This window comes from Strix aluco, chromosome 3 (genome assembly GCF_031877795.1).
Source record: "Strix aluco isolate bStrAlu1 chromosome 3, bStrAlu1.hap1, whole genome shotgun sequence".
NCBI lineage: Eukaryota > Metazoa > Chordata > Aves > Strigiformes > Strigidae > Strix > Strix aluco.
In genome coordinates this window covers 12,038,637-12,051,436 of record NC_133933.1, presented here as the reverse complement: position 1 = coordinate 12,051,436, position 12,800 = coordinate 12,038,637, and the positions used below count along the sequence as shown (strand labels likewise).

The 12,800-nt window shown below is 39.4% G+C and overlaps 1 protein-coding gene across 6 annotated transcripts in view; it reads left to right on the top strand.

The window, feature by feature from the left end:
* Nucleotides 1-12,800, top strand: part of SOS1 (SOS Ras/Rac guanine nucleotide exchange factor 1) — a 57,338-nt gene that overhangs the window by 10,224 nt on the left and 34,314 nt on the right. For all 6 annotated transcript variants that reach the window (XM_074817402.1, XM_074817401.1, XM_074817405.1 and 3 more), the window contains 7 exons: nt 67-192; nt 2,338-2,469; nt 2,983-3,147; nt 6,645-6,854; nt 7,355-7,498; nt 11,281-11,391; nt 11,493-11,591. In XM_074817402.1, coding sequence (XP_074673503.1) covers nt 67-192; nt 2,338-2,469; nt 2,983-3,147; nt 6,645-6,854; nt 7,355-7,498; nt 11,281-11,391; nt 11,493-11,591 — 987 coding nt within the window. The remainder of the gene's footprint in view (nt 1-66; nt 193-2,337; nt 2,470-2,982; nt 3,148-6,644; nt 6,855-7,354; nt 7,499-11,280; nt 11,392-11,492; nt 11,592-12,800) is intronic.

Genomic DNA, 12,800 nt, shown 5'->3' with positions numbered 1-12,800 from the left:
TGCAAGTAAAGCATGTGGTTTGGGGAAGAGCAAAACTCAAAGATTGAATTCTTCTGTTTCCTACAGGTTCAGGTGCAAGTCCATCCTAAACTTTCCTCTACTGAAGATGCATTACAGTATGTGGAGGAGTTAATTCTCCAGTTGTTAAATATGTTGTGTCAAGCCCAGCCAAGAAGTTTTCTGGATGTAGAGGTATAGAGAATAATTATTACAAATCTGTAATAATTTGAACTATTACATGAAAAATTAATACATTAATCATTTCATAATATAAAAAGGAAAGCAGTAATTATGTATTATCAATTGAATTTGTTGTTCAATACACAGTAATCTCTGAACTGTATTACTATATAATAGATGGTGAGTGTAACTTGCGTACATAAAGCTGAGTGGTTCCTTTCAAAAGACCTTTTGTCCTTGCTGATACTGCATGCAAGCTGTAGCTGCTTAGTCTGAGGCTCTGTGCTGCTTTCTCAGCATGGTGATTTAGGTTGATATACCCCCTGCCATCCTGGAAATTTGAACAAAAATAGTTTGGTCACTTTCTCGGAATGAGTTGAGGAGCACTTCTTTCCTCTATATAGAAACGTCTTCTCTTAAGATTGCCCTTTCAAAGATCAGAAAGCAGCTTGATGTTTGAGAGAGAGGGCTTGATCTGAGAAGTTTCTTCATTGGAGAAACAAATTAGTTAAGCTTCTAATCCCATGAATATCTTGGTTGCCCTTTGTGCTTCACCATGATTCGAAGACTTTGATGCCAAGCTACAGACTCCATGTGCAGTGTGCTTGTTGGTTTCAAGTACTTGGGGGCTATACCATAGGTAACAAAACAAGATGCAACATCCTCACATTCTGAAGAAAGTGGACTAATGGCAAAAAAAAACCCCAACTCTTTAAAAAAAACCCCAACCCCTTAAAAAAAAAAAAGGTAGCTGGCTCTGAGATCCAAGATTCATGAATTTCATCCTTCCTCTTCTCTTTGGAACACTGACACCTCTAATGATGTTCCAGTGTCACCTTTAATGGCTGACCTGTTTCACAACATTCTGGTCTGGCACTTCCAAGACAGGAGGTTTGTGGAAGATTGTTCAATGCTGTGTTTTAAACAATGCTAACAGAAAACTTGACATACAGCGTTGCATTATGAGTCTTATGGCTGTGAAGTCAGGATGAGAAATGCAAGAATTAGAGATGATCGAACGACCTCAGTTTACCCCCTTTATGTTTATGCATAATGATGCTGTCTTTAATTATGTGGCCATACACATTTATTTTTCCCCTGGGACATCTTCATTGTTCAGTCAGCAGGCTGGACTATGTTAGGAGAGTGAATTGGTATTAGATAGTGAATGAGACTTTTTTTTTTTGGTAGGACTTCCTTTTGCAGAAGTGTTATGATGAGGGAAGAAAAAGAAAAGCCTGTACTTTGGGAAGTTGGGTGCCACTTCTATAGAATTGTATTGTCCCAGTTTTTTGTCAGAAAGTTTTTGTGTACTTTGTCCTGTACCAGCACTTTGTAAGTGGTCATTAACTTCATCTTCCTCATTTCATGGTTGCTCAAATGGGAGTTGTATTTACATAAGTGAGCACTTGCAACAAAGCAGTCAGTGGGGACTGTAGTCTGAAAAAATAAAATGTGAACTTATCTGAGAAATTAGATTTCTGGCATATCTGAACACAAGGCTACCAAAAAAGGGTGAAGCTTCAGAGACATGTAGTTCCAGCAGGAGAGTTGTTCAATGCATGGGAGAGTGTAGGTGTCCTCAGGCACCTTGACTGCTGAAAGGAGTAAATCTGGGACGTATATGGTCCAACTGTAGACCATAAAACTGTTTTTAAATCTGTGGGTGCTGTTGAACATTCCCTCTCTTTTCCTATTATGTTCATTGCCATAGGAACAATTTGCATGTGTACAATCTGGACCATACGCTGATCAGTAAAGTTGAAATGAAAAACTAGTATCATCTCATTCAGTGACCATTCTGTACAGAGAATAAAGTGCTAGGATAAATATAGTCATGTATTTAAATGCTGAATTACCAGGCATGTGCACAAGGGGAGCAAATTGTGCTTGCAGTGGCAACTTAATTCTGGTATTTCTTAAATTTTTAGCACTAGATTATTCTATGACAGTGATGTTCTGATACAGCCTTATGAATGTAGTGAGAAGCATGTACCAAAATGATAACATTTATGCATGTTATACAGGCTTTTATAGTTGAAATACTAACATCAGCAAATGTTCCTTTGTGAAGTAATGGAAAACGGTCTGATAATGTAGTAATATTGTTAAGTTCATTCAGATTGTGTATTTACCCTTTAGTCCTATTTTTTTAAGGATCGTGTTCAAAAAAGTTTTCCCCACCCTATTGATAAGTGGGCAATAGCTGATGCCCAGTCTGCTATTGAGAAAAGGAAACGAAGAAATCCGTTATCTCTCCCAGTAGAAAAAATCCATCCCTTATTAAAGGTAAGCAGTGATGTAATCTTGCTTTTTAAATGCAATTAGAAGTTAACACCTTTGTTTCATGTAATGTCTGAATGCTGCCTGAAATGTAAACAAAAAGGATTAAGAATATCTGTGTTTGTTGTGTATATTTCTTTTTCACTTAAAAATTAGTTAATTCTCTATTGGACAAACAAAGCCAAGAACTCATTTGCTATGAATTTGGTTGTTCTTGTTTCATTTTGCATGGCTAAGAAAATGCTCAAGAAACTTCTGGAAATAGCCCTAGACATTTAAGTGAGGTTCTTGGGACAGTTGTTGGCTGTTGTCACTTCCACAGTTAATAGAGCAGCATCTACCATGACACTGTTTCTTCTCTAGGCTGACAAACTACTGTGTTTCTATTACTACAGTAGACTGTGGATATGTGGTGAATGTTGAGTAGGGTCTTAAACTTACTGGTTTTAGTTGCAACCAATTCTGTGTATTTTGTCAACTGAGTAACAGTGGAACACTCTTTTTTGTTTTTCATTTCAGGAAGTTCTAGGCTACAAAATTGACCACCAAGTGTCTGTTTACATAGTGGCAGTATTAGAATATATTTCTGCAGACATCTTAAAATTGGTTGGGAATTATGTGCGGAATATAAGACATTATGAGATTACAAAACAAGATATTAAAGTGGCAATGTGTGCTGATAAGGTAAGCCTGACTCTTGTTTCTTATGTTAACAGGAAGTTTTAGTTAAGTTTTATGAGGGCGATGTCTATTCCTTGTTGAGTACGTGGAGTGTTGTTACCTTTCAAAGAAGAAATTACTGCCGTAAAATATGGTTTCAGTAATAGAGCAAAGCTACCAAAAAGCCAACTGAGCTTACAGAGCTGCTGTTTGTGCTTACTAGTAGTTGTCTCTCTTCCTTCTGATACCACTTGCCTAATCTCAGCAATGTGTGAATGCTTTAAAAATTATTGTGAAGCAGCGCTAACTTAAAAATGTAACTTTCCTAAGTTGTAATCATGGAGCTTGATTTTGTAGCTTGAAAAAAGAAGGTTGAAATTAAGCTTGGGTGTTCTTCCAAAATAAATAAGACTGTATTGCATGTAAGAAGTAATGTTTCGATGGTCCAGCATTTTTATACAAAAAACACACCTGTATTAGCATCTCAGCCTAATTTTTCCTTAGTGGTCCATATTTTTATCTGCAGGTAGTCTTTCTTGTAGCTTCAGAAGATTCATTAGGTTCAAACAGGAATCACCTCTCTCCAGCAGTGATACAGCAGGGTCCCCTGTCTGTCTTTCAGGTGCCTTTGCACTCTAGCTTCTGTGGCCACCTCATTAGCATCTCAAGTTTTCCATTGTTTAAACAATAAAGCTTGAAATTAGTCCTCTAAGGGATGGGATTTAAGAATCTCTAACCTTGCTGAAGTCTAGAGATTTTCAGATTTATCACCTTTTTTCAGTATTTTGTCTTGGTCTGTGTAAATATCTTCAGTTGGGACCGTCTGTGTGTTTCAGTGAATGCCTTTGTCTCATTCCTGTTCACTTTTTTTTCATCTGACTTCACCTTTCTTTACTTTCTTGAAGAGTCAAGTACTTTTCAGTCAGGACAGTCTTGGTCACTCTTGCTTTTGGGCGTATCTGCGTGGGTCATTAGGGCAGGGTTTGAAGGTGTATGTTTGAATATTTGTCATAGAATAATAACAGGAACAAGTGCTGTTGCTGCATGCTTCTTTCTATCCTAGGAAAGGTGGTGAGCAGGAGAGCCATGATGAAGTTGATTTAGGAACTTCCATTCATTACACTGGAGGAACTCTTAGATATGTACTCAGAAGAAACTTTTGAAAGACTCTAAAGCAGGCCTCTTGGTTTACTGCCTCAGCAGAACAAGCCATTTTGTTTTCAGTTGCACCGAGAAATTTCATAATATGTTATGTTCATACCCATAACACATGTTCTGTTTGTGTTTTATTTTTTGAAACGGAACAACCAGAACAATTTCTTGACCCTGTGTGCCATTTTTTTTCTCAAGCACTTTCACACTTGCTTTTGTGTCATCCATCTGGAAAATTTTGCCTTGTCTGCAAAAAACAAATTCCGTTAAAATGTACGCTGTTTTTCTTCTATCTGTTCGTGCTTCTGATTGCTCTAAATCCTATATCTGAGGTATAGTTACTTTAATTTGTTTGTGTGGATTTCGTAGTAGTCAGATATGTATGTGCTAGAACTCTGTGAAGTAAAATTACATATATTGGGGCCTCCTTGAATACCTGAATTATTCCATGTAATTTCCTACAGTAGTGACCCTATAATGTCCCATTCCTCAGAATTAATCAGGATTCTCCGTAAACCAGAGTTCCATGTACATTCACTGGCTTTGAAAGACGAATCACCTTCTGTTCTTAAAGCTTCAGAAGTAGTCAGTCTTAATGCAAAATGTCCGTTGTTCTGCTTTCAGAGAAGCTTAAGACCAGGGTGTGTAGCAGGGACCTTTGACTCACTAGGAGAAAGAACCTGCTGTGTGCCCATTTCCCTCCTCACTAGACCTGTATATTTTTGAGGAGTGTTAGGACAAGACCTTGGTGAAGAATGACTGCTATAGGTAGGTGTGTTTCTTCCAATATTCAAGTCTGATGAACCTACCAGACCATCTGTTGAACTTACAGAACCCCAAGTATTCTCTTGCAGAATAGTTCATTTGTCTAATACCACCAGTCAACAGCTTGGTTGACATGTCTTCTGGAGAAGTTAAGGCCTGTAACATGCCTTAAAGAAAGAAGACTTTTACTGTAAATACCAGGGTGTAAATGTAATGTTTGTGGCTTATTCAGAAGTTTAATTCTTGATCTCTGGTTTTATAATTATTTTGAAAAACCCTTTTTCATTTTGTTTTCTGCCATTTTAAAAACTCTAGTTCATGTTTAGTGTGTTAGCCTTCCCTCCTGTGGTTCTCGGAGCAGTATTTACAGCTTTGATCCTGCAGTCTTTTCCTCAGTCTTTTCGGTGATTGACAGCAGTCATGTCAGTCTCTGCAGTAGCAGGCATAGGTTGCCATGACTTCACCGCCATTTGTTTGGAAGGGAGGCTGGCAAGCAGCACTTAAGTTCTCATTTCTTTTGAAGTTCATACGCATTGTTTGATATACTTCATGACTTCCTGGAAGGGGTGTAGCTCTGGACAGCAGATTTATTTATAAATACTGTTCCACCTGTCTATCTCAGGACAAAGTAATCTTGTACGTTGAACTTCATCTTATGCTGGCTTATTAAGATTTGCTACATCATTGTAGATTTTTTTGTGGACCCTCTTTAGGTTTTCTTTCTGCTAAAGATACTTAAAATTAGGATGCCTTTTACTAATTTGCAGTCAATTTATTTAGTTTACATTTTAAGATATTCTTTGAGTATCATGGAAACAACCCAAAGTGTGCTTTCTGTTTGCTAAGTCTTCGTAATGACTCCTGACTCGGGTACCACGTCTGCGAGAAGTGTTCAGTGATCCACTTTTCTTGAGCAGTTTGAATTACTGTGTTTGGTAAGCCTTGCTTGGGTATGAATTGGGACCTCTGGTAGTCAAAGTTTTTAGAGGTCCTTTTGTCTATGTAGTTCTGCAATGTGACTGCCACCTTTTCTGAAACTGTGCCCTTCCTCAAGGGTCCATTTTAACAAGAGAAGTCCAGAGTAAAAGACAGAAACCAGGCCATATACAGTGTGTGGGCCAGTATTCATTGCAGATAGATTACAGGATTCTGAGCACAATCATGTGTGACTTTCTGTTAAAGCTAAAGCTGAAAAGCCAAAATGCACACACTTTTTCAGATAATACAGTATCTTCAGAAACTTAGGTTATGCACAGCTAATTCAGAGTAATAGAATACAACTAAATGCTAAATGTGTCTGTATACTTCATAGACATCTTAAAATTGTAATTGATTTATAGAACCACATTCTTGGAGAGCTGCCTGTATTGGTCTAAATTACTGGGAATTCTTCAGAAATTGCCACTGCAAATAATGACTTGCAAATTCATAGCAATGAATATTGCTTTTGTGATGCTCAACTGTTTGCAGAATGATAACACAAATCTTACTGCTGATCAGTCTGATTTTATGGGAATAATAAATTTCCTCTACTGGTAACTTTCTGGTAGATCTTGAAGAGAAGTTGTTCTCACTTTGTGAATTTCCCCCTCTTTGCTACCTAGGTATTAATGGATATGTTCCATCAAGATGTAGAAGATTTAAGTGCACTAACTTTATCTGATGAGGAACCATCCACCTCAGGCGAGCAAACCTATTATGACCTAGTGAAGTCATTTATGGCAGAGATTCGACAATATATAAGGGAACTAAATCTCATTATTAGAGTTTTCAGAGAGCCATATGCCTCCAACTCAAAACTGTTTTCATCTCATGTAAGTATTGTACAAACCACAAAAAAAGCCCCTAGCTATATCTATAAATCTAGATGAGCACTTCTAGAACTGAACTGTTGTCCCATTTAACATATCAGTAGTAGAGGAAGCACTTGTCTCAAGTTCTGAAATGGAAATAGTGAAGGAGCACTTGTGGGGAAGCATGAGTTTTGTAGATCTGTGGAAGAAACCACCCAATTTACTATATTCACTTTCAAGCCCGTAATTTAAGATTTGTCATTGTTGTTCCTTGCCATGTGTGAATCATTGTAAATTTTCATATATTTATATATATAGTCTTTATTTTAAAAATAAATTCTATGATCTTATATGAAATATACAGAAAGTATATTATAAAATATATCATAAAATCTTGTACTATTTAAGGAAGTGCTTGACTTTCATATCGTAACAGAGTAGCTTTGCACATAACATTTTTCCTCTTAGAAATTGTGTCCAATTTCCTGTTGATTTTTGTCTGGTTCTTTTGCTTTTTGCAGGATGTGGAAAATATATTTAGTCGTATATCAGACATTCATGAACTTAGTGTGAAGTTATTGGGTCATATAGAAGACACTGTTGAAATGACAGATGAAGGTAGTCCTCATCCACTAGTAGGCAGCTGTTTTGAAGACATGGCAGAGGTAAGAAAATACTTGGGGGGGTTTTTGCTATTCATATGTATTTTAATGACTTGCACTTAGATGCTAAGTGCATCTCTGTTCAAGCTGCTTTTGTTTAGGTTGAGATCTGTCTTCTTCCAGACCCATCATGATGAATAGACTGCCTATTTTTGAGAGTACTTTTACCTCTTTAGTCTCTAAACCTCAGTTTTTATAGGGCTGTTTATAGAGCATGGGGAAAGAAAACACCTGTGACTAGACTTCAGCAGAAATGGAGGTATCCTGTAAATTGACTGTAGATCAGGATTGCTGTGGAAAGAGAAAGTGGATCAAGGGCTTCTTGGCCAGCAGTCTTGCTAAGCTGGTAAGGAAAGCTTTTGATCTAGGCTCATTAGTGGATGGAAACCAAAGCTTGTAGACTGAAGAATTGAGAGAAGGGACGTGCATAACAGAAAGGATGAGAAGAAGGGTTCTTGCACCTTCCTCCTGAGAAGGTGGGATGAGTTGTCCATTTCCCCAGGGCATATGTGCTCATGTACAGATAGGTGGATCTGGGAGTCTGTGCACAGTTATAGAGCTGTCATGTGACTGGAATTAGCAACATGGCAGGAAGGGTTGCGTGATGGAGGGCTGTATGAATGAATACAGGCACTCGGGAAGGACAGGTGGGGAAGATGAGGCCAGGAGGCTTAGCAAAAGATCAGCTCAAATACATGGAGCTCTGTTATGGAATGAATGATGAGCTGGTTGAATGCTTAAGGATCAGTATCAAAGGAGGAGGCCACCAAAGGGCATGTTGAGGTCAAGCTTCTCCTGCAAGGACTGCCCAATCAACAAGTGGCCAAAATCTTCTCTAAACAAGTAGGAGTCATCTCCTTATCACAAGCCCTGATTTCTTGGGATAATAACCTTCCTGATATCTTCTGGGTGGACAATCCACTGTGGTTCAAGTAAGCCAGAAGATATCTGGAGGGCACAGGGGACAGTTTTTTGTGGCACATGCTGACAGGCCAACTGAAAAAGGAGCTGCACTTTACCTCTTTCTTATGAACAAGGAAGAACTGACAGGAACACCATAACTAATGGCAGGCTTGGCCACAGGTGGTAGAGATGGTGGAGTTTAAGGTCCTGAGAAAAGTGCAGGAGATAAGCAGATTGAAGACCCTGGACTTTGGAAGAGTAGACTTAGCTTGTTCAGGGAATTGAGAGGCAGGATCACATTGGTGGCTGCCTTGAGTGTTGAAAGCGCTCAGGAGAGCTGGTGTATTTTCAAAGGTGGTGTGTTCAAAGCACAAGGAATATGCATTCCCAGTACCTAAGAAAAAGGGTAGGTGTAGCAGGAGGCAAGGACGAGCGCAGTTTGAAGTTTCCTGTTTAATCAAACTCAGGCCCCTCACTACAAGACAAGACGTTGAGGTGCTGGAGTATGTCCAGAGAGCAACGATGCTGGTGAAGGGTCTAGGAACAAGTCTTATGAGGACCAGCTGAGGGAAATGAAGTTGTTTAGCCTGGAGAAAGGGAGGCTGAGGGGAGACCTTTTCACTCTCTACAACTACCTGAAAGGAGGTTGTAATAAGGTGGGTGTTGGTCTCTTCTCCCAAGTAGCAAGTGATAGGACAAGAGGAAATGGCCCCAAGTTGTGCCATGGGAGGTTTAGATTGGACATTAGGAAAAATTTCTTCACTGAAAGTGTTATCAAACACTGGAACAGACTGCCCAGGGAAGTGGTTGAGTCACTGTCCCTGGATGTATTTAAAAAATGTGTAGATGTGGCGCTTAGGGACATGGCGCTTAGGCGGTGTTAGATTTATGGTTGGATTCTATGATCTTAAGGGTCTTTTCTGACCCAGATGATTCTGTGATTCAAAAAGAAACAGAGGCTTCCCAGGAAGAATGTAGAAGCATTGTCTAGGCAGGTGGAAATGGTATTAAGAGGGCTGCAGCTCAGCTGGAGTTAAACTTGATGAGGATTGTGAAGCAAAGCAAGAATGGCTTCTATAGGTAAAATAGAATGAAAAAGAAGATGGTGGAAAATGGTGGGTATTTTTCTCATGGGTTGAGAGACCCTGTGCTGGAAGACATAGAATGGACTGAGGTACTCGAGTCTCCTTTTCTGGGTCTTTCTTTATAAGATGTGCTTCTGGTTTTCCCAGTTAGGCCTGCCACTGAAGATCAAGGGAGAGAATTAAAAGATCAAGTTAGAGACTACAGATCTGAGGTGGATATATGCAAGTCTGTAGGGCAGGACAGGATGCTGAAGCAGCTGGCTAATGCCATTGCAAGGCCACTGTCTAGAATTCTTGAAATTTAGTGATGTGTTATGGAGGTCTCCAGTGACCAGAGATAAAGTGCTTTGCCCAATCTCAAAACAACTGATGAGGAGGATCCTGGAAACTAGAAACTGGTCAGCCTCTCCTCAGTCCCGCAGAAGATTAGCCACATTCAGCCATGTGAAGGACTAGAATGTGATTGGCATTAGCCAGCACAGATTTCCAAAGGACAAACTGTACCTGACCAACTTGACTGCTTTTGAAGAGGAGATGACTGGCTCCATGGACAAAGGGAAGAGCAGTTAATATCCCTTATCTGCACTTAAGCAAGGCCTTCAGCGCAGTCTCTCATGGTGTCCTTATAGTCAGCCTTGTGAGATGTAGACTAGCTAGTTGAATTATAGAGTAGGTGGGAAATTGGCTGGACTGGACTGGATTGAAGGACCATCATCAGCAATACAAAGTCCATCTGGTGGCTGATGGTTAGCAGCATTCCTTGGGGTTTGATACTGGGGCTGATACTGTTTAATGTCTGTATTAGTGTTCTGGGTGAATGTCTGCTTCATCAAGTTGGTAGGTGATGCCAAATTGTGGGGGACCACAGATAGGACAGGGCTACTTCTTAGGGAACCTGACAGGTTGGAGAAATGGACCTACAGGAACCTCATGGAGCTGAGTAAAGGCAAACATGAAGTTCTACACCTGGGGCCAAACAGCCCCATGCAATGGTCCAGCTGCCTGGCTGAGGAGGAGTACTGCTCAACAGGGCTTGGAGATCCTCGGGAATCAGCAGTGAAGGCTAACTGCCTACTGGGCTATATTAGGAAAAATGTAACTGACGGGTTGAGGGATCATTTCTGTGTATCGCCTGAGGCCACATCTGACATACTGTGGCCAGTTTTGGTCTTCCTAGTACAAGATACACTAGTACATAAGGTTTGCTGTGATGATTTAAGGGCTGAGGCCTATGATGTACGAAGAGGGTTAAGAGTGCTGGGTTTATTCAGTCTCAAAGAGAAGTCTGAGGAAGGAGATCTTATTGCTGTCTTCAGTTACCTGAAGGGAGGGTGTAGAAAAGACTTGAGACAGGCTCTTACTGGGGGATCACAGTAGAGAACTGTGAGGCGAGATGAGAGAAAGCATGCGAATGGTAAAAAGAATAGATGTTGGGGGAGGGGGGGGGGGGAATCTGCAGTGAGAACAATTGAACATTGGACTAGGCTGCCCAGAGAGGTTTTGGTGCCTGTGTAGCTGGATGAGACCCTGAGCAACGTCAGCTAGCTTTGACGCTGGATCTGGCTATGGCCCTGAGGTGGGCCCTGTTTTGAACAGGGAATTGGACTAGTTGACCTCCAGAGATCTCTTCCAGACTGAATTACTCCATGAGTCTGTGCATGTAAAAGTATTGATTCTTCTCCAGAGGTGTTCTGGAAAAAAATATGCAGAAAAGTCTGTCCTATGTAGCATATGTATTTTCTTTAATTTTACAAAACTGATTTAACTTTGTATTTCTTAATCTGTATCTCTTCTTAGGAACTAGCATTTGATCCATATGAATCATATGCACAAGATATTTTGCGACCTGGTTTTCATGATCATTTTCTAAGTCAACTATCAAAGCCAGGAGCAGCATTTTATTTACAGGTAACTTTCTTTTATATAAGCCATATTATTGATGTTAGTATTATTATATTGTTGCTTCAATACATTTATTGTTTTAAGACTGAAACTTATTTTGTTTCTAGTCGATAGGTGAAGGCTTTAAAGAAGCTGTTCAGTATGTTCTACCCCGGCTGCTCCTTGCTCCTGTTTACCACTGTCTTCATTATTTTGAACTGCTAAAAGTAAGAACGTTGTGCCAATCTGATATTTTTTTCATAATTCTTAGTGTTGAATACCAGAGGTTTGTGTGCTCAGTTAGGTGTAAAACCTTTTACTATAGTGTGAATAATAAAACTGCTATGATGAAAGAAAATAGGTTATATGCTCTGGTGCATTCTCTAACTAACTGAATATCAGCTTGTAATTTCCTGGAAGTTTTACAGCAGCTGATGATTTGTGTTGAATAATCAAGTTACTATTAATTTAGAAAGTAATAGAGATCTAGGTACTCACATTCTTGGAATGATTGTTTCATCAGTGGTAAGAGATAATGGCAAATGGCTGTATTACAGAAAATGTCCAAGACTTTCTCAAGCTGTTACTTTGTAAATTTAAAATCACAGTAAGATTTCACCTCAGACTTTGTTTTCATAAAAGCTTCAGTGTTCTTGGAGTGCATATCCCATGGTGGTTGTAAAGGTGATATCCTTCCTTCAAAGGGAAGGCTTGGTTGATATATACACTTCTTGGGCTTTCTGTAATGAGACCTCACATTGGTAGGGTAACAGTAAATAAAGATTCTCTAACATACACATGTAAAGAAGATAGCTACAGAATGTTTTTCTGGGGCATTTATTAGCACTGAATAATAATCTTTAAGGAGCGTAGAGCATTTTGAGGAAAACTTTCAAGTAGAATCTTCATTTGGACTTAATGGAAACTCATAAGGGATACAGTGTTCCAAACTTAATTACTTGGGGAAATGTGGATCAGAAGTAAAAAAAATCTCTGCTCTTTTGAAGAAATCTGGGTGTGTGTTTCTTGGATGTTTGCTTGATTGTCTTGGGATAACCCAGTAGTTAGGTCATCTTTGAGTCTTAAGTGTCTACAGTTTTAACACCATTTTTACTGATTTAGATCTACACGTACAACTTCGGCACGTAGCTGATCTTGTATAACATGCTTTTTTTGAATTTTGGAATGTATGCTTGATCTGTTTGTCTAGCTCGTGGGTTTGGTCTGACTTTTCAGTCATCTTCAACATATTAAGCATTTCCTTTCATGACAGCCCATTGGAAGGGAGGTATGATACAGCTTGCCTGCATTTTGTATGATAAAGACCTGCACAGACATAAGGTTTCTCTGTTCGTGCTTTTATCGCATAGTCTCAAAATGCAGTACCTAATGGCTTTGCATACTTCCGTGTGAACATGGTATTGTCTTACATAATA